Below are 21087 nucleotides of genomic sequence, written 5' to 3'. Positions count from 1 at the left end.
CAAATCTGCTTCAACCCTGCCTGTGAAGAAAAATATGACAATTTCACTCTGTCTTTTTATTCCACACCCAGTTTTTATCTCTAATTTCTCATTTCCTCTGTCTTCATCTCCTCTTGCAGATTGACGGCGCAGGAGAAAAATCTGCTTGCGTTTGGCTCAAAGACCAGGCCTGTTCATCCACGTCTGTTGTTTTTCTGGTGTATAACAAAACCTCAGAAACAAAGATTTTGTTGTAATATGGGTTAACGTTGATATTTTAAAAACACCAAAAAAAATGTTATTTCATTGTCTCTTAAGATGTACTTTATTGCCAACAAGCATCTGGGGTTGAATAAAGAAATGTATTTAAAGCTTTTAAATATATATTGTTTATTGAGAGCCTTGTGTTTTGTTTGGTGTCCACTGCTGTATTTGACGCTCGTCATTCGGCAAGAGTATAGAGAAAAATTTGAACTAATTTTTTAAATAAAAAGTCAGATTGATCACACCGCACTTTTATTTTTGTGCCAGTTTTACAATAAAGACTTTGTGTCTAATGTATATATATGTGTGTGTATAAACGCGCGGTCAATAAAGTAACATTAATTTGAACCTCCTATTTCCAGCTTTTTTTTTATTACTTAGTTTTCATTCTAAATGCACATTTCCCTAAAATATCTAATAAGTCTAATTTGGGCATGAAGCTGTCACATATTTTTATAAAGACCAAAAAATGATGGTGAAACTGATTTTTTAACATTCAGTTTATTTTCTCACATTTATTTCATTCATTATCGTAAGTCTAGCGCACTTATAGCTATTTACAAAACAACACTACCTCCAGTGTCTTGTTACATAAAGAAATATGCAATAAAGAAAACTCACACAATAACATTTTCACTACAGTTATTCTGACTTTTTGACAAACGTGAAAGTTTTTTTTGTTTGTTTGTTTTTTTATTTGATTTGTCTCAATTTGCTGGTTTAGTGCAGAGGAATAAACAGAAATATTAAATCTTTTTGTTTTTACTTTTTAAAAATTATTTTTGTGTAGGCCCACACATGCTATTTGCCATAAAAGACTGGTCTGTTTGTGCCTTTTTAAATCAAACAGTGAATGTAGAATTTCTTTTCTTCTAGCTCAGCAAAATTAGGCCCACACCAAACTGTGCTCAGACTCAGAGTACAGTAGGTCAGGAAGATTGAAATATTTGCATTTTAGACAAACTGGTTTTTTGAAGCATTTAAACAAAAAGGGGGGGAAAAAGATCGGGTTTTGAAGTTTTTAGCTACATATCTTTGATGTGGTTAAAAAACAAAAATGCTCGCTATACTGTCTACAGCACAGTTTTAATATTACTAACCAGAAAAGCAGGTGTATTTGTAAATCAAACACAAGGAGCTTAATGGTATATTATAATTCAATTTTTTACTTAAATTTTTAGTAAACTTAAAAAGAACTGCGCTGTTTAGAGATGGGGAAAGGACAGTGAAAGAAATGGTTCTTCTGGTGCTTTTATTTCAGGGAAAGAGGCAATGAAAGAGAGAGAGAAAGAGACTGTGGAGCCGCCATCATCTGAATGAATGCAAATTGGTGCTGCCTCCATCCGGCATCATGCCAAGTATCTATAGCAACCACATCCTCTGACAGCCTCCATCCATCCCTCCCTCCTTCACTCTCTCGGCCTAATTAGTCCTCTATCTTCCCTATAGCTCTTTTCTTCTGGTGTTTTTTTCCTCCCACTTTCCCAAAAATCTTTGCACAAAGGAGTGTGGACCGAGCTTCCTGCCCGGTTTAAGAAGCGAACCCCTTTTTTAACCTAATTCAGAAAGATGCACAGGAACACAAACACCCAAAAAATCAACCTTAAATAAAATAGGTCATTTCTTTCTAGAGACCTCAGTGCCTTTAAATCTACTCTGAGATGATCAGGATTATAATAATTGTCCCCCTTTTTTCAATTTGTTGGGTCTGTTCTCAGTATTGCGGGGGGTTTTTTCCCCCCCTTCTTTCATGTGTTGCTGCGTTCACGGTCAAGTTCAAAGCGGCAGAGCGGCCTCGGGCGGAGCAGCAGCGCCATCTGACCCAGTACACCTGCTATCTTTAGCCCCAAGAGCCGGGCTGCACCGCCACCTGCTGACCGACGTGTATTCCTGCAGCAGAAGGCGCTCAACCATTCATAGGGAAGCAGCGCCCTCGAGTGGTGATTAAATGTCATTACACGATAAACAGGCGTGAGAAGATCCATAAATATTTGGACAGACTAACATTAGTTTGAGTTATTGGATTGGTCACTAATTAGCTAACTCAGTGTTAAACAAGGACAATAAAACTAAATAGCAGCCTAGGGAGATCACTTTTGAAAAACAAGGATATACGTTCCACTATCACTCTATTTTTTATGAATAAAGACTGTGTGGAGGCCAGGCTGTTTGAATCCGCTGCATCAGTGTTACCAAACGGCTAAGCTGGAGTCAGACAATAGTTTTTCTTTATGCACAGGCTGTGGTCAGCTGAGCTGCTGCTCTGAGATTTACTGTTCTTTGTGACTTTACACCACTGAATTCAACAAAATGTAAGGAGACGTTTCACGAGCCATCTTTCCCCAACACTGTTTATACTATCTTTGTTGGTAAAAAGGCTGAATTCAGTAAATGAATCTGAGTATCATCAACTTCAATTCAAGTTCTTAATATGTCCTCACTCTGACCATGAACACCACAGAAAACAGTCCAACACAGTGCTATACTGTTAATTCACCACAGCAAGCTAGCCTGTTTATCCTGCTCCAAACTGCCAGTATTTTAATAATACATAGTTAATACAGCCCAGTTTGTTTTACAGGACGTTTCACAATAAGAAAAAAAATAATATATCAAATCATGTGGAGTTCCAATATCTGATTTAAGAATGATAACATTACATGTTTTACATTTCCAGTTTATCAAATGAAACTGAGCAGTCTTACCTTTAAATATAATCTTTCTTCTTCCTCTCCAGTACTGTCTCTTACTTCGTTCACTCTGTGAAACAAAGGAGTCGTCTCTTTAGCTAGCGTGGTAAACTGCACAGAAACTGTTTTTGTTATCTGATATTTGATGAGCTGTTAGAAATGTTGCATTTGAAATTACCAGAAACTTAAAAATGTTACCCCACTTAAGCTAGCTCTTCTTCTGTACCAACAGCTAGCTAGATGCTGAAGTGCAACAACCACAGCTTGGACAAAAACAGCCCTACAGATCGTTTGAGGCACCTTTTCTTGACAAAGAAACACACAGATGTTAGTGTTGAATTTGTATATGTTTTTACTGTAACTATAAGTAAGTCTAACCCTAATGCGATGGCGGTGCAAGTGAAGGTCATCATTAGGCTAAAAACTTAAGTCTATCCGAGAGACAGTAAAAAATGTAAGATCAACCAAATCATTAACCTGGTTTGTGCTGAAAAAAGAAGAAATGCACTCATCAGCTCATCAACACCAAAGTGCCCCAAAGACCAGGGAAGACAACTAAAGTGCATGAAGACAGAATTATTGAATGTTAAGGAAAAACAACAACATCCAATCATGAGACACCTTCGTGAATCATGAATGTAAATACAACAGGTAAAAACCACTGGTTACACGCAAGAATAGGAAGGTCAGATTATACTTATAGTTTATCATTATACAAATGATTCAAGTGATTCATTGGTTTCGTAAGAAATTTAAATATGCAAGTAGCTTAACAGGTTAGGAGACCAGAATCTATGAATATGTAAATAGTTTAGATTTGAGTCCGTTTTCATCAGGTTTGCACATCACACGTGTTTGAGACCGAAATTAGCTTTTCATAAGCAGGTATAGCTCTTCAATTCACTGTTTAGGTTTTTATAACTCTGCACCGACATCATGCTGACCAGCAAATGTTAAATATCCCCCTAAAAAAAAAAAAAAAAAAAACTCAGTTTGAGGGGGAAATTCTTTAATATCAATCCAAACAACACTCCAAGCACAAAAATACATCAGTCTGGGACATTAAACCAAAACTAATGATCACAAATCAATGTGTTATCAACATTGTAGACTCTGATGTTACAGACGCATCATCATCGTCACTACAGGCCAGACACAGGTTGTGGTTATCAGTAGCTATGTTGACATTCAGTTGGCACAAATCACTAGAATTTAACAACCAGCTGTTGAGTCACATCTGCACCCAAACTGGAAAAACAACAACAAAAAACACCACAAGATAATCGGCTGTGACACACAAAGTAGAGTTATAAGTCTACATGTACGGGTTAAAACAATTAACATTTGATTTTACAAGAGGAAACAAAAAACACTCGCACCAGAGTAAGTCGTTGTAGTGTGTCAGTATTTGTTCTTGTTACACGCCTGTTGTGTTCCCATCTAAAGATCATTTTGTGTTAGACAAAAAACAAAAAAACAACTTTTTGGCATTCAATGATTGTCTGGAAATGGAAATCAAACAGGCTCTTCGTGTTATACTCATCTGCTGGTAGATCAGAGAAAAGATCATAACAATGCAACAATCACGGTTATTCCAATTTAAATCAGAGTATGGCGTGTTGGAGAAGGGGCAAAACCAAACCAGTAACTTTGCTTTTTTTAAATTCTGCCTTCATGGCTTTAAATAAGTCCTAAATGTGTTGGAATGAACTGGGAACTGAGAATCACCTTTCATGGTGATTTACTCTCCAAGGCAGTTTAAGCTTTACAAAATTCACATACAAAACTGAACCTGAAGAAATACATTCAGCCACTGAGGACTAACAATTTCTAAACTTCAGAGCATCTGCTTCTTCTTACTGAGAACATCCAGACTGAAGCAAGGCTAGAAAATGGAAGAAACCTCCAGAAAGGTTAGTAGAAGCAGCTCAGTCGTAGTAAAAACATTACTATCCTTTGCTAGGCACTTAGAGTGAGGAAATACCCTTCGTTCAGGTTTCACTTAATGTATTCTTTTAACCAAGCACACTTTCATATGTGCTAATTACAGACCAAATTCTCATTGATCTAAGCTTTTCTTCTGCTACCTAAGGCAAGGAGTAAAGACAACTGATATTAAAACACTTTACATGCATCTGCCCACAGCTGATGGAGCAGATATATGGACTGGAGATGCTGTATGTCACAAATCTTCCTCATTTACAGAGGTCAACTAAAGTCAAAATATTGTGTTATGTTCAGGAGATCACCTGAACGCTACATTAATTCCAACAAACAATTTCCACGAGCAGACAAAGAAAATGAGAAAATGATTTCCAGAGAAGGCAGGATACAGGAGTGTAGGGATTGTAAAACTCCCTGTAAAACCTCCCCTCCCAGATATTTTTAAGAGCGATGCCGATATTTGTTGATTTAAAAATTTGATATATAGGCTGATATTTTCTTTTTCTGTCAGACATAAAAAACATAAACAGATTTCATTAACATTTGTTATGCTTAGCTATTTGTCAGTGTGTTACATTGTTCAGCAACACAGTAATGTAACAAGTTACTGTGCTAAATTCAGTAATCACATCACGACGTGCATTACAAATCTGCACAAAATGGGAAAATAGAAAAAAAGAAGAAGTGGATCTTACTTTAGACTTCACCTCTGACGTGTTTATTTATTTAAAAAGAAGTTTGTGGTTTCAATCCCAGCTGTGCTCATTACTTTTACTTTTATTTTGGAAAAACATGTTTAAAACTATCCAAAAAGAATAATACCTATATCACATTGAGTACGCTGATGTCTTGTAGGCACTAACAATGGAACAATTATCATTATGCTTTAGCAGTGAATCTGTCCCTGGATAAACCAACAAGTAGATTTAAAAAAAAATTAAGTGATTGCATTTTAATAAACTGAAACATTTTCCAAATCTCAAAAGCTATTTTCTAAACTATTAGTATTTCTCATGATGTTAATTATTATTTGGTGAGGTTATCTGCTGGTCTAAGATCAGAATATTACTTTGGGCACTGTCATCAGTCAGATTAGGTTTTCTCATTTTGGTGATTAATCTTCCCATTTTTTAATCATTAATTAAACATCCATCCATTCGCTTCCACTTATCCTTTTCAGGGTCGCGGGGGGCGCTGGAGCCTATCCCAGCTGTCATAGGGCGCAAGGCGGGGTACACCGTAGACAGGTCGCCAGTCTGTCGCAGGGCCAACACACAGGGACAGACAACCATTCGCACTCACATTCACTCGCACATTCACACCTAGTGGTAATTTGGATTATCCAATTAACCTATCCCCACAAGCTGCATGTCTTTGGACGGTGGGAGGAAGCTGGAACCCGGAGAGAACCCATGCAAACACGGGGAGAACATGCAAACTCCACACAGAAAGACCCCGGCCTGATGTTGGAATTGAACTCAGGACCTTCTTGCTGTGTGGCAACAGTGCTAACCACCGTGCCACGGTGCTGCCCATCAATTAAACAATTGTACATATTTAAAAATATAAATCTTTCAAATTCACTGCTGAGTTTCAGTCACAAGCCTTGCTTCTTATTCCTGTTACAGATGACACCTCATGCCCTCTGCTCCGCTTGGCTCTACTCATCTGCTCACCCAGCTCAGCCGTTCTGCCTTGGTATGTAAGGTCCAAGTATAGAAACTATTGACACTGCTCAGTTTCTATGAGCCTGCATCAGTACTGTCAAAATGTTCATCTGCATCATTCAAACAAGCTCCAAGTCCCATCTGCTGCCACAACTCTACATTAACACTTCTAATTGATATGTGACGATTAGAAAAACACGTGATTGTGTGCTGAGGTAAAGTACAATACTGAGAACTAAATTATCTTTGTAACAGAACTCAAATGATCTCTTCACTATGTGTTTGCATATTTCCAGTCAAGTTAGCAAATACTGCTAAAAGCTCTACACTGAGTCCTCCTCCCTAACCAGGAGATTTAAAGTCATTCCAGTGACATGTCACAGTCTAGTGTCAAGTCACGTTTTTAAAAACAAAACAGCCGGGAATGGCAGCGAAGAGACAGACTGCACAGCTGTCACGCTGGCAGCAAATGGAAGACACATTTGTGTAATGTGTGTACTTCGTGTGTGTCCAACATCAGCGACACATATGAGGGTGAAGATATAAAAATGCCTCTTGATATACTGTACTTTTTAAAAACACCACCACAGATAAATGACATATGTAAAAGCAACACCTCTCAGACTGTGTCAGCAACAATGAGACACTGTAAACGTCACAAAGAGGGCTGTGTACATGTTTAGCTGTTCTTTCTAAATATCAGTGTGTAACATCTCACATTTGGGGGATGACCTAACTACTTGATGTGCGTTACTTAGGGCTGAGAACCAATAAGCATATTTCCACTAAAACTGAGACGCTGGAGTCCCAGGAACTTTTTCCCAAAGAACTACAAGGTTCCTTCATATTGTTACTTGTCTGTGTTTCTATAATACTCTCTTTTCCATTAATGTTTCAGAGCTTATTAGAAAGAAAGAAAACATCCAAAACAGCCTCCCAAATGTTCCTAGTTCTTAGGGCAAGTGGTTCCAGCAGTGAAAAGGCCCCAATAGTTTAGCTGGAGTAACTGTAGTATCTGTATTTATACTTCAGATATGAATCTAAAGCCTATGACATGATTAAAGTGAAAAACAATCGATATGTGACGAAAACTTTCTAAAAAACACTATGGGCACTGGTAATTCTTTTTTGTTGGCACCACCATAAAACACAACTAAACAACTAATAAAACTGTGAATTCAATCTTCAGGAGTGCCACTGAAAAAACACTAGACTGTGAGCTTTTAATATTTCAGCTCAAACTAAATCAAACCATTTGATAGCAGTTACAAAGCTGCTATCACACTTAAACATACTACAACACCATTTATGGCATATAATTTGCATTAACTAACGTCATAACCTTTGGTACATTTTCTTAAAATAAATTTCCTCAAAACAAATCTCAACAAGGGAATATCTTACTCTTATTAAATGAATGCATTTTTTAAAACTCATGGGAAATGAGTGGAAACCAGCATTGCACTGGAAAGTAAAAGATTTAAAATGATACACATGGCAGCTGTGTGTGTGTACCTTTTAACTCTCTGGATTACAAATGTACTGAGAGGGTAGGAACATTACAATTCATGTGTACACACAAACGTATTGATGATATTGCACTTAGATGTACATGATAACAAGGCGTACTATCCAACTTACCTCTGTTACACACAGACAAAGCGAGAGAATAAATTTTTATTACCCACGCATCCTGAGCCACTGTGCTTTTTGCTTTTAACCAGCAATACCCATTTTTCACTCTTGCTTCCTCTTCTGTCTCACCAGAGTGGGCTTACAGGGATCTACTCAACCCTCTACCCCCATTTTCAACTCTCTTTGTCATTATTATGGAGTAGTATAACCCATTTGATGAAGCTTCTTCAAGAGAATCTGAGTGAGGTCAAAGGTGGTGAAGCTAATCCCCACTGCAATAGGTCCTTTAACCCAGTTCATACTGAGACCTTTGTAGAGTCCACGGATAACCCCTTCCTCGGACACAATCTCCCTCATGGTCCCCAGGATGGTGCGGTACGTGTGACCTGTGACACCCGCAGTCTGCATCCGCCGCCGTACTACATCCAGAGGGTAAGACGCAGACTGGCCGATGAGACCTGCACAGGCTCCAAAAGCCAGGCGTTCGTATGAGTAGGGCTGCTGGCGGCCGCTGTGCTCTGCGTGGAAGAGAAACGTGTGAGGTTTAAGTACTGTACATGAACAGCAGCTGTGCACAGAAGGAAAGGAACAGGGCTAGATCAATACAGATAAACATGTGGCTGTTGAATACCTGCATGCAACTTCTTCAGTGTCTCATAGGTAAAGAAGCTGAGGCCAGCATAGGGGGCAACACCCAGTATGGTGGGAGTAAAGCCTCGATACAGTGTTTTCATGCCCTCTTCTCGAGAGATCCGCACAAACACATGCAGAATGTTACTGTACCTAAAACAGAAAAATATTAATAATATAAATGTGTTTTAGTAAAAGATGGATGAGAAATTCAGAAGAAAAAAAAAATTGTACTTTACATCTTAGATCATAGAAGTTGACTCAGTCTGCACAAGTGTGCAGTTAAAGTCCATTAGAGGCTAAATAGGATCACACAATACCCCAGCTGACTATACAGTGAAGATGTGAAAATGTGCTGTAGTAATATCTTCTGCATTATGGTTGCACAACCAACTATGTTTATTCTCAAAACAAATGAACAACATTTCAGGTTTTTAGTGATGAATTTGTCTAAAGTGACATAGTCACACATAAAAATCTATAAATGACTCAAGAAATTGATTTAAAACACAATTACACAGCTCTGAAGACAAAAGGAGGTCTAGCCCAGTACAAGCAAGGTGTACCTAATGTAGTGGCAAAGTGAGTGTATGTATAACTACCCTAAACATTAACCATGTTTCATGACCCTTGGATTGTTTTGCTGATGCTATTAACTCCCCAACTATGCCCAGAAGACAATTTATAATAACTTCAAAGTTGGCTTACATTTCCTTTGGCGTTACAGCCATCCTCGCACGCACCATATCAAGAGGATATGTCATCATGGCGGCAGTGGTACCAGCCATGGACCCAGCCAGCAACCTTGGGACTGGAGGTAGGGCACTGCAACCAAAAAAAGGAAAAAACCCATCAGCACTTCAGCCCTTTTATGTCTTTACATAAGAAAACATTTCATAAACAAGCAAAACACAGATACGTACTTTCCCTGAAAGCCATAGTAGCCTCCCAGCAGGCCCTTGTACTGCTCGTGTGCGCAAAACTGGATGGCAGCGTACGGGATGACTCGCACCATGGTGGCAGAGTTTCCCCTCCACAAACTGAAGAAGCCCTCCATCAGGTAGGTGCGGTAGATCAACCTGTAAGCTTCCTTTAATTCAGTGTGCACAAAGATATACTTGCTCACATTAACACGAAATTAACATGATGCACAAATATGTGTACCCAGTTTTATTTCTGCTAAAAAAAAAACTAAAAAAACAAACAAACAAACAACAACAAAAAAAACGCTTATAAATAGGAAGCATGCTCAAACATACCTTGGCAGAGAATCTTGCAGAAGACACTGAAAAACAAAATACATAAACAATATAAAAACCATACCACCCTTATTTGTACAGCACTTTAAAATAAACCAGGGTTCACAAAGTGCTGTACACATACAAATGGCATAAACAGAAAATAAAATCAAAGATGTTAAAAATAGAGATTCTTTAAAAAAATCTGCAGTTTCTCACAAGTCCAGTCATTTTTTAAGTAATATCAATAATATGATTTTTTAGGTATTTCCACACTAGTCCCAACAAGATGTAATCATATATATCCTTTATTCAGGTCACTGTTGTAAATTAGCAGAGCAGCCAGCTTGCCTTGGAAGATGATTTTAGTTCTGTCCAATGGGGCGACAGCTGTCTTGGCTACAGCTCCTGCTAAAGCCCCCGAAAAGAGCGAGTTGATAACAGACCGAGTCTGTTTCATCCCCTGCAAAGACAAATAATCACATTTTAGGTTCAAACAGAGACACTGTACATTTGCAAATTGTTGTGTTTGCTATAGTGTTGATCAGTAAGCAGGGGTTACATCAGGATAACAGTTGACAGATAACTAACCAGCTAACAAAACCTCCCAAATAGAAGCAGATGTGGTTAAATGAAACAGAGGGGTCATGAAGCTCCAAAGACCTGCTCAGTTCATGAATTTCATTTTCAGCTAACAGAATGAGGGGTCTCTAGTGCACAGTACAGTACTAAAATAGTGTTACAATGCCACTATATTCTGCAAATAACATATGACTTGATAGGATGCAATCACAGAAGTGATGGGACAACTGTGGGGGAATGAATAATCATGTAAGAAAATCCATTTAAACATAACTGTATGATAACATAGGCATATTTATATATCCATTACACACATACACAATTTTAGAAATGCATGCATGCAAATAAATATATCTAGCTAAACTGTCTAACTATTCAATTTAATAGTTCAGTTAGTAAGATAAAGTCCCTACAATAACGCAGATAAAACCCCAACAATTAAACGACCCCCTAACTGCAAAAACCTGGTAACAGTGTAAAGGAAAAACTTCATTTTAACAGGAAGAAACCTCCGGCAGAACTGGACTCAGGAAGGGGCAGCTATCTGCCAGAATCCGTTGGGGGTGACAAAAATGGCTGACTCCAGAAATAATTGTACAACCCCCTGGAATGTCAACATTAACACAATAATGACTTTTTTTTCCTCTAAACACAATTAGTCACAATTAAATAAAATGTATTAACCAAACCTGAGCTGTATGATTACCCTGATCCTGTATAAATGTGCTCACCTCTGACTGACTGGAGGAAGCCAGTGGGAGCACTTCACCCTGTGTGAGTGATGCCCGTTGTTCCTGGACTCCACTCCCCATCCCCGAGGATTATGAACCAAGCACGCTCATGAATTGAACCGCTGGTGGCAGCGGTGATGCTGGTGGGGAGTACAGGAGGCTAGAAGCTACAGGGAAGAAGGAAAAAAGAGGAAAAACAAACAGTTAAGTTTCATGTCAGTCTAAGTATTTTTAAACAGATTTTCCTGTTACAGCAAGGAAGTTGTTTGAAAACCCTTTTTCCTGGTATGCCTCACCTCAGAAAAAAATGTTCATACTCCACATTACACAACTTTTAATGAATCAGAACAAAAAGAATATGACGTCAGCACTGTCATCCACTCTTTGTTTATTTTCTCTAAAATATTCTTATGTCCTTTTACCTGCTTGTCCACCCGCCACAGTTTGATAACCAGTGCTCTAATTAGACTGCATGATTATTTATGGCCTCAATGAATCATAACAAGTACCACAGAATCAAAGTCTGGTCTCAAATCTATTCTACTTAACCGCCCTCTTTCTTATATGCTTACAACATGAGTTGAGAAACAAGATGTTTATCTGTACACAATAAACTAGAAATACAATACACACCGATGTGAATAACTACCTCAAGAATAGCCCACTTACTCTGAACCACCTGCCCTCATGAAAACTGCAGCTAAGTGGAGGCACAATAGATCACTCCTGAAGGACAGAGGACTTGTAGGTGAAAGGTGTCTGAGTGACACAAGCACTCCTGAATCCTCTCCCTTGCTGGAAACAAGTTTGCAGTGTAACCACAACTTTGAACATTCAGGACAATCCTCCAGATCTCATCGATAAAGACAAGTTGACCTTTAGAAGACAAACATTATTTAGAGTGAACTCACTGATTTTAACAATAGAGGTATTTGCATGGCTTTAAAGAACTAATCACTTCACCACATAGATCACATATTCATGTAATGTTCAACCCATCCACTCTGCTTTATCAAGTCCAAAGCTATCAAATATCTAAACCTGAGCTGAAGAAACACCAACAACAAGATGCAAATTAGTAATTCACATCCAGTCTACACAAGATCTACAAGTTTCACACATTCAGAAGAAAGAATGAAAATGATCAGCAACTCTTTTTCTTTGGGTTTTCATGTGAAGAATTTTACTTATTTGTGTTTTTTGTTTGTTTTTTGTCATCATGGGACACACGGATACTTCATCAGTATAAGATCAAATCTGCTTATGACTATGACTAATGTTTATCTGTTGTGTAACATTCATTTTATGCTGTATAATTCTTCAAGCATGATGAACAGCTGACTTGCCCTAAAAGTTTTTCTTGTTTACAGTTTTGCCAACAAACTAATACTGGCACTGGTATGATTAAGTGATGATCTGCCCTTTCAGATTTATATTATTACAGAGAATATGGGTCACTTAGTTTTTGATATACATACAAGCTCAGTACAGGATTTGTGGATGCTGAATATTTGTTAAAACATTAACAAAACAGCCCTTAGAAACACCAGAGTTCAAGAAGAAGCAGTGAGAGGCTGGCGAGAGACAACAGTGAAACTGTAAACCGAGGGTTGGCTCAAAAGTTGGGTCAGAGGCAGCAAATACTGGCAGCAGTGCAACGGGCCTTGTACCCACCTTTTCACAGCAGCCACCATCCCAAATCTCAGGCCATCTCACACCCCTCCCTTAAGCTTCTTTCCCCATGCATATCATCTTACAGTTCCTTATTCCTCACTTGTTTCTGTCCTGCTATGTCTAATTTGTGTGCCTTAGGCTTCATTACTCTGTAATACAGGACAGCATTCCCATGCTATACACATGCAGCCTGTGGAGATTTTATAGAAAGTGTATTATCAAGAATAAGGGAGTCAAAAAAGGCAACTTAATACTTATGGGTAAAGCGTGGGTTTAATTTTGTGCTGTATTTATCAAGAATAAGTCCATGAAAATTATTGGAAGTCTAAGTGGAAAAAGTTGAGAGCAAAATATGACCACATGCTAGCTGTGGGAAACAGAAAATACATAAGCATAAATACTCAAAAGGCATCACAATTATCTGCGGATTATCTGAATAATCAGCAAATGTAAGAGTGTAGTGTTGCTGGAGAGAAGTGGATCATCAACATCATGAGCTGCTCATGTTGCCTGCCTCCTTAATACATCAGTTTTGTAACAGCGCCGTGTCCCATATGTTGCCATTTGCCTCGGCATTTATTAAACTGTAAACCAAAGCACGGTTACAAGTCAACATTACTGCAGTAGAAGTGGACACTTATTCATTAAACGATCACCATGCCTCGCCTTTCTGTTTCTGCCCGCTGCTCCAAACCTGTCGACACATGCCCGCAAACAAAACACAGCCACCCTCTGAAGCCAGCGACCTGTCACTGCTTACACAAACACATTGCTTACCTTATAAAGCCGACACCGGCATCAAGAGCTGTCACGTTTTGATATCCCCTCTACTGGCGCGTTATTTCCAGCCGTTAGCAGTTTCTTCAGGAGTTATTTCTAAGTTAGCCAAATACCAGGTTAAGTAAGGTAAGCTAGCCGTTAGCCCGCCGTTTAATTCGCGTCTATTTTCTCGGTAACAGCGTACTGCAAATGTTAACCATGAGCTAATGTCTTGACTGGAAATGTGTCCTAATGTTGAAGGTGCCTTTTAAAATACGTTTCTCACATGCTCTAGAGCTGCAGTGACTCTAAGTGACAGGCTTCCTCCATTGTGGGCTCTGCCGTTACTACTCCTGTCAGCCAGGCGAGGCGGTTCGCAATGACCACAGTGAGGTTTGACAAGGACGAGCGCAGGTGCATTGTGGGAAATGAAGTCTCAGTGAGGTGCGGCACGCTTGGATAGGTCAGTTAGAGGGGCGTGAGTAGGAGAGCCACTTAGCAGGCAGTGGGCCTCCTGCAGTTTCTTGCTAGAGATACAGGGTCTGTTACTATCACACACAGCTAGATAACAGAAGATGGTATCATACTGTGTTAAACTTTAATGACAAATTTACAAACTAAAAGTAAAGCATGTGTAAGGCATTCAAAACATGTACAATTTGGCCCTGCCAACACAGGAAATAAGTCACCACTTACAGAGCAGTTGCATAGCAGCAAATGCACTCATACAACATTTTACAAAAACACTTAAAAGAAAAGTTTTACATAAATAATAAAAACGCATACAACAGCACTACAAAGGCCTTTTTGTACTTATTTATACTGGAAAACACTTTCAAATCTTGCAAAAGCATCGTGACTGGTCGTGTGTTGATTCACACTGCCTGAAATGCTTTTCAGCAAATGTACTGTGCAAATATGCCTCACTAAGAGAGTATTTGCTTCTACTATGTTTATATGTTAGATATAAACATGACAGGATTACATTTTAGCCAAAATTGCACTCAGGGAGACATATTTAAGTGTTTGTGGCAAGTAGAACAGGGCCAATGTTGTTGGTTCAAATGTGAAATGTGGGCAGATTTTAGCTGGGCTACCACTAAAACAGGGATAGATTGTGGGTAAGATTAAACCCATTTACATCTGCTGTGTTTACAGACCTCAAAGAAAACCCTAGGACCACAGGTTGTTGTAACTTTTTGTTGAAATACAACAAATTAAATTGCTGGTTAAAAAAAATCATCTTGAAGCCTCGAGTCTCACTATCTTTGTATTTTCAAACCTGACAAGACAAGAGAGGGGTGGACTCACCGAGATAACAAGGGTCAGGGCACTTTCTCATTTACAAGCCTGCCACACCCTAAAGCACATCCTTCTTTGTCCCTCTTCATGCATTTAATGACCACATGTTTTCAACCAGATGTGAAACTAAAGCTGAAGGCTTTTCTTCAAATGCTTTCAAATGTTTTTTGTCTTACTTCAGCTAGCTAGGCTACTGGCTATCAGTACTACTAACAAAGTATCAAACATGGTATCTTAAACCTGGATTAATTTTAATGGACACCATAAGGCATCATCTGTGCCTACAAAAATACTATCCCATAGTCCTATAGAAGTCGAAAAGGGAAAAAGAACAACAATCTTGACTTTTGTAAACCATAAACTGATGATTTTATGGGCTCTGTCACATATTTTGGGACATACTGAATAAAAAACTCAGTCTATTTTGTAAATTTTGGTCATCTTAAGTGTCAGAAACGAAGATTATTCAAGATAATCTCATTAGCTAAACAACTGTGATTGATTGCCAGTAAGCACGTGCTGTCACAGTTCCCTCCCTCACTCATCACGTCTGATTTCAAAACATCAAGATGGTGATGGCAAAAACTCTCAGCTTGAGGCATCAAAACAGGGCTTCACAAATCACTGAGTGACATCATGGTAGCGACAGCCATCTTTTATACTGTCTATGGCTATTGATTGTTGTACTTTAGTGGTTAAGTAGCTAACTAACAAGCTATTTTATTTTTTCATACGAATATGGAAGGAAGACTGACATCACCAGCGTCTCTCCTTCATCATGTGGCTGCATGCAATGGCAGTTGATGGTTAAGCCTCACCTAAACCTCTGCCGGGAAATGAAATCACAGTGGGCGGGACTGAATGTCTGCTATTAAACCCCCACCCCATCCCTGCAAGGTGTGTTGAACATTCCTTGCGAACCTTCTGCAGTGGTGCTGTGCTCCACTTTCAGTTGGTAAGGCTGCCATGTTTGCCGGTCCACAGCTCCCGAAGCTCCACCTGACATCCCAGATCTCTCAGGGCCGCTTTGCCTACATCACCGCAGTCTTGATGGTTCTGCAGCGCCTGGGCTATCAGCGTTTCTGCTCCCATCTCCAAGATTGGCTGGCTGAAGTTACGCATTCGTGCGACCAGATTTCTGAGCACCATACACCCTTGTTTCTGTAAAGAGCAGAACACCAAACGTGAATCACAGTCACAAAGACTCCAGATCCCAGGGAGCATATTGTTCACTGACGACATGATCTTACCTGCACGTTCACCACATCGGTATGAGTCTTCATAGCCTGCAGGGCAGCCAAGGCACCTCCATTCTCCATGATGGCCGTGCAGTTGTTGGGTTTACGTAGAGCAAGGACAGAGAGGCATGCACAAGCCTGCTCGCACACCTATGGCAGAAAGTGAGCACAATCTTAGAACATCTTAGAGGATTCTTTCAGTCAGTGTATCCCTCATTTGTGTGTTTGTTTGTTTCAATGCACAGAGACCAATTTAGCATGATTTAACATGTAGGTACAACAGTGACACTCACAGCAGAGTTGCTCATGTGCCTGTTCATGGCGATGACAATGAGCTGAACTCCACCGGCATTAACAACAGCGTCTTTCACATCATCATTTCCTGCTATGGCTCGGATCGCGCTAAGAACCTGCCGAACCAGCTCCTGCGGGAAGACAAACACTTCAGCGAAAAAAAACAAACCTGGACTCGATCCTCATCACGATCTTTGCTTCTTGTACGTTACCGCTGACTCATAGCTGTCTGCGAGCAAAGTCATCATGAGTTTTAATCCACCCATATCACAGATGTCTTGACAGAACTCATTCCGTACAGCCAGACGGGATAAAGTCGCACACAGCTCACTCAAAACAGAAGTGTTGCCAAGGTGAGCTGCATGGAAGATATCCAAGAAATCAAAATTATTTAAGTGTACCAGCAAATACAAAGCGACTAGAAAGCGCAGAAGCTAAATCTATATTGATATGATCAGCTGGCCTTACCTTTGGCAGCCTCAATCAACACCTTCAGTCCGCTGTGTTCAAGAACAATACTCTTGGCGTGTTCATGAGCGTGCCCAAACGTAACCCGCACGTCATCATCAAAGGTCATGACTCGGAGAGTTGCGCAGGCCTCCTTTACCATCTCCGCACATTCACCGTGCTGTGTGATGGCAACAGTGAGCAGCGGCAGGACGCCGCCTTTAACAAAATCCTGCCTGTTCTGTTCGTGCTTTAAACAGCAGTGCCGCACGGCACTGATGGCGACCCGTGTAACAGAAGACTCTGCCTGGTACTTCTTAAGGACATCCAATAGGAACTGCCGGCCCTCTGCATCCAGCAAGTCTGGCTGTCCATCCGTCAGCGCGGCCAGAGCAGACAGCGCAGCTAATGCTGCTCCCTGCTCCTCCGTGCTCTTTTTGCAGTAGGACAGGATGACGGGGTAGGCGTCTTTCTGGGCAGCGAGGTACCGCTGGGCGAATCCCAGTGAGCACTGCTCAGTGAAGTTTTTTAGGTCTGCTGTCACACCAGCAGAGTCTCTTCCAATTCGGAGGGACTCCAACGCCTGAAATGATTTAAAAAAAAAAAACATTTTTTATATAGATAAAACTTTGGAATAAGCATTCTCTTTTCAGGAAAACAGATCAAGACTCACCTGTAGGACCTCGTGTGTCTGCTCTTCTTGACTGTCAGCCGATGATAATGTTGGGACAGCTTTCACTATGCAACTGAGGTCCACACCTGCATGAACACATACGATTAGATTTAATGCTGACTCACAGCACAACATGAAGTTCACAAAAAAAAGCTCCAAAGGGCAACATAACTTCTTTATTGAACATTTTAACATCTCAGAAGTGGCAGTAACAACAAAAAAAAGCTATTGTAATTATCAGAGTGTCAGTGCACTCTCTTCTTCATATTTGACGGGCCTGGAGCCTTTCACAGGTCTCGCTGGGCGAGAAGTGGACTAACCTTGTGTGTTAATTGTTATTCAAGACAGAGTCTTCAAGCTGATTAAAGTAAGGACAAGGAATAAATTACTTTTTAGTACTTATTGCTTTCCCAACATTCCCAAAATGTCTTTACTGTAGCTTCTGTTAGAAGCAGCAAACCTCAGCCACGGGATCTATATATGAAGATTTGTTTGTAAAAAAAAAAAAAGAAAAAGAAAAGAAGCTTTGTATCAGTGCTTTGTGCACATTTGATTGAGAAATAAGTGAATTCATAAAGTTAATCTGTCATTATCTTTAAAAAAATAAGGAAAGTTAAATTCTGTGTGTGCTCCAACTTCCTCCCACAGTCCAAAGGCGTGGAGTTAGTGGGGTTGGATTAATTGGTGATTCTAAATGTGTCATATGTGTTAATGTGAGGATGAATAGTTGTCTCTCTCTCTGTGTTACTCCTGAAACAGACTGGCGACCTGTCCAGCGTGTACCCTGCCTCCCGCACTATGGTAAGCTGGGATAGGTTCCAGCCCAGGGGGACAGATAGATGGATGGAGCGACGGACAGATAGATGGCAGAAGCAAATGGAGAGGGTCACTGTGGGGTGGGGATAGGAGGGACAGCAGCAGTAAAAGTAAATTATAGCTGATTAAAGTCTGAAGAGAAAAGAAGCCAACTGATCCAGTTATGAAGAGTTTGCTACTTTATTGAGGATTGTGGCAGTGGGATATAGTTTGTAGCTTGGCTGTAAGAGGGAAAGGGATGGGATGGTTGAATGCATGGCACACTTGCATTTGCTAAATACTCTCTTTCCCTACATGGTAAGTGCAGGGGTGCCAGAGGACGAGAGAACAGAGCAAAGCACAGAAACAATAATGCTCTGAATCTGGGCAGCTGGTTGAGCAAACGTTTTTCTTTTGTGCTTGATAATAAAGAAGTCTGTGTGTGTGCTCTGTGTGTCTGTGTACAGTCTTCCCTCTCTGTTACTGAGGAGAACCAGCTACAAAGACATATTCATAAGAATGAAACTTGAACAGACTGAAAAGGAAAAAGACAAAGGGATGTTGCTTCTTTTTTACAAGCACACAAATAAAGCAAGACCAGTTTAAGACTGCATACCTTTGCTGAAAAGCCCCTACACACCATGCATGAACTGGCTTCCTTTTCTGCCTTTCAGTCCTATTTGTTACTGCTCCCCCACACCTACCCCTAGACCTTATTTGTGGGGATGTAACAGTGTACTTGTACAGACATGTTGCAAAATGTTCAGTTTTGCTCTCACAATGCAAATCAAATCCAAAATTTTATCACTTTAATTTTAGGCCAAGCTCCACCTCTCCTAAAAAGTTTCGTGTCAATCCTTTCATAAGTTTTGAGTAATACAGTGACCAAACAGACAAACTGAACTAATCATAAAACCACAGTGAAAGAGGTAAAAGAATGGTTACACAAATCAAAAACAGACATTAATCTAGATTTGGCCGATCAGAAATCAGAGTTTTATGATCTGGACCATTTCTAATGCTGCTGATGTGGAAAAACGGAAACATTTTTTACTTTGGATTTTTGCAAACAGACTAAAAATTCGCAGTGCACAGTGCAGTAAACAGGGAATCTGTCTATCAGCATAGTAAGTTCACCTTCCCATTAAATGAAGGATCAAGGCTAGAGTTGTCAAACATTAAGTCCAGGGTCCAGAATCAAATGTGTAGTGAAAATAATAGAAAAAGCTGTATCAATGGTCCAGCACACTTAAGATCAAAGTGGGCTGTATGCGGCCTGCAATGTACAATGAGTTTGACATTCTTGATCTCGGCTAACATCTGCATGCATACAGATAACATGACATGTTACAGATGTTAGAATATAAGGCAAAACTTTAAAGTAAAGAAATTTTAACATAAAACAAAATAAAATGTGACAGAAACAAAAAAATAAAGGACACATGTTTCATGAGCACTTTACATCTTCTTCCTCCTCCTCCTCTTCTTTTGGCTGCTCTCTTTAGCAGTTGCCACAGGGCATTGTCTGCCTCCATCTCACCCTATCACTGGCATCCTTCTCCGTCACACCAACCTTCTGTGTATCCTCGTTCACTACATTCATCTACACTACAACCTTCTCTGTGGTCTTCCTCCTGAGCACTGCACATGCTCATGGCTCCAGTCTTCTGCAGCTTGACCATCAGTGACTTAATTTCAATAGACATGCAACTCTTACCTTGTCATTCGGCCTGAAGTTTATATCAATCTTAACCGACACGGTGTCACCCCGACAAAGTGTGTAACAGTCAGTGTACATTAACCAACTGTGACATTTACCTTGAGACTCAAACTGCTCCACAGCCTCCCTCAAAGCCTCGTCTGGGTCCATCTCAAACTCCTCCATGTTTTCCCTGACAGCAGCATCAAAGGTCTCCTGTGTGATTCTCCGTTTGGCCATTTTGCCTCGTTATCTTCAACTCTGAAATTAAATGCAACAACGAAGTGAAACCTCAGCAGTGTTGGGCGGATTCAGTCTCCACTAAGGTAGCTAATACCGACAGCTATTGTTGGCTAAAGCACATGAGCTCCATTCCCTGTTACTGTAGCCGGTGAAGTTTCCAGGGCAATCGTTAAATAAGACCCTTACTGTGGTATTTCTCGTTGTTTTCATTGTTATTTTATATGAGCCGATTAAAAGTAATTCAGTCAAATGCTTTGGATATTACCTCCGCCCTGAAAGAGGATGCTTTCTCCGGTATTATGAATGAAGCGATCACAGTAACGCAGTTTTCGCTGTCGACTGTTTGGCACTATTCACAGAGAAGAGAAGTTCTGCGGAAAAATGTACGTGAATAGCAAATTTCTCCAAATGTCCCACACAAATTTTTGCTCTTCTCGAACATAGTCTGAAAAGCATAGGTTCCTCTCACAAATTTTACAATTACTACATTATATCTTGAGAAGATGGCAGTAAATTATTCATATTATTTATATGTGATTATTTAACGTAACATGTATTTTTTTAGTGGATGATAAAAAGGATTTGAAATGATATTTTTACTTT

General features: G+C 39.8%; 2 protein-coding genes across 3 annotated transcripts; both read right to left on the bottom strand.

Moving 5' to 3' along the window:
- Nucleotides 1-6302: 6302 nt before the first annotated feature.
- Nucleotides 6303-14253, bottom strand: slc25a42 (solute carrier family 25 member 42). Of its 2 annotated transcripts, none has more exons than XM_005920472.3 (8): nt 13812-14253; nt 11361-11527; nt 10399-10510; nt 10069-10094; nt 9733-9899; nt 9518-9634; nt 8811-8962; nt 6303-8697 (listed from the first exon to the last, which is right to left on the bottom strand). In XM_005920472.3, the coding sequence occupies exons 2-8, from the start codon at nt 11439-11441 to the stop codon at nt 8372-8374; spliced, it is 981 nt and encodes a 326-aa protein (XP_005920534.1). In that variant the 5' UTR covers nt 11442-11527; nt 13812-14253; the 3' UTR covers nt 6303-8371. The 2 variants fall into 2 exon arrangements, with proteins under 2 accessions (XP_005920534.1, XP_005920535.1); XM_005920473.3 differs by lacking the exon at nt 13812-14253 and adding an exon at nt 12030-13804.
- Nucleotides 14254-14369: 116 nt separating this feature from the next.
- Nucleotides 14370-20889, bottom strand: armc6 (armadillo repeat containing 6). The gene is made up of 8 exons (XM_005920474.3): nt 20750-20889; nt 20361-20502; nt 17748-17833; nt 17096-17657; nt 16840-16985; nt 16627-16758; nt 16346-16483; nt 14370-16256 (listed from the first exon to the last, which is right to left on the bottom strand). The coding sequence occupies exons 2-8, from the start codon at nt 20479-20481 to the stop codon at nt 16044-16046; spliced, it is 1398 nt and encodes a 465-aa protein (XP_005920536.1). The 5' UTR covers nt 20482-20502; nt 20750-20889; the 3' UTR covers nt 14370-16043.
- Between the last annotated feature and the right edge of the window lie 198 nt (nt 20890-21087).

The sequence above is a fragment of the Haplochromis burtoni genome, unplaced genomic scaffold (genome assembly GCF_018398535.1).
Source record: "Haplochromis burtoni strain Fernald_Lab_line unplaced genomic scaffold, NCSU_Asbu1 Contig_41, whole genome shotgun sequence".
NCBI classification, from domain to species: domain Eukaryota; kingdom Metazoa; phylum Chordata; class Actinopteri; order Cichliformes; family Cichlidae; genus Haplochromis; species Haplochromis burtoni.
This window is presented reverse-complemented; position numbering and strand designations above follow the sequence as displayed.

What these genes read in the sequence shown, in the direction of transcription:
- slc25a42 (XM_005920472.3), bottom strand. Translation starts at nt 11,441, where the DNA reads ATGGGGAGTGGAGTCCAGGAACAACGGGCATCACTCACACAGGGTGAA. An exon ending in CTTCCTCCAGTCAGTCAGAG is followed by an intron (nt 10,511 to 11,360) that starts GTGAGCACATTT and finishes TTGTCTTTGCAG; the next exon opens with GGGATGAAACAGACTCGGTC. An exon ending in CTGCAAGATTCTCTGCCAAG is followed by an intron (nt 9,900 to 10,068) that starts GTATGTTTGAGC and finishes ACTGAATTAAAG; the next exon opens with GAAGCTTACAGGTTGATCTA.
- armc6 (XM_005920474.3), bottom strand. Translation starts at nt 20,481, where the DNA reads ATGGCCAAACGGAGAATCACACAGGAGACCTTTGATGCTGCTGTCAGG. An exon ending in CAGACAGCTATGAGTCAGCG is followed by an intron (nt 16,759 to 16,839) that starts GTAACGTACAAG and finishes GTCTTCCCGCAG; the next exon opens with GAGCTGGTTCGGCAGGTTCT. An exon ending in CCGATGTGGTGAACGTGCAG is followed by an intron (nt 16,257 to 16,345) that starts GTAAGATCATGT and finishes TGCTCTTTACAG; the next exon opens with AAACAAGGGTGTATGGTGCT.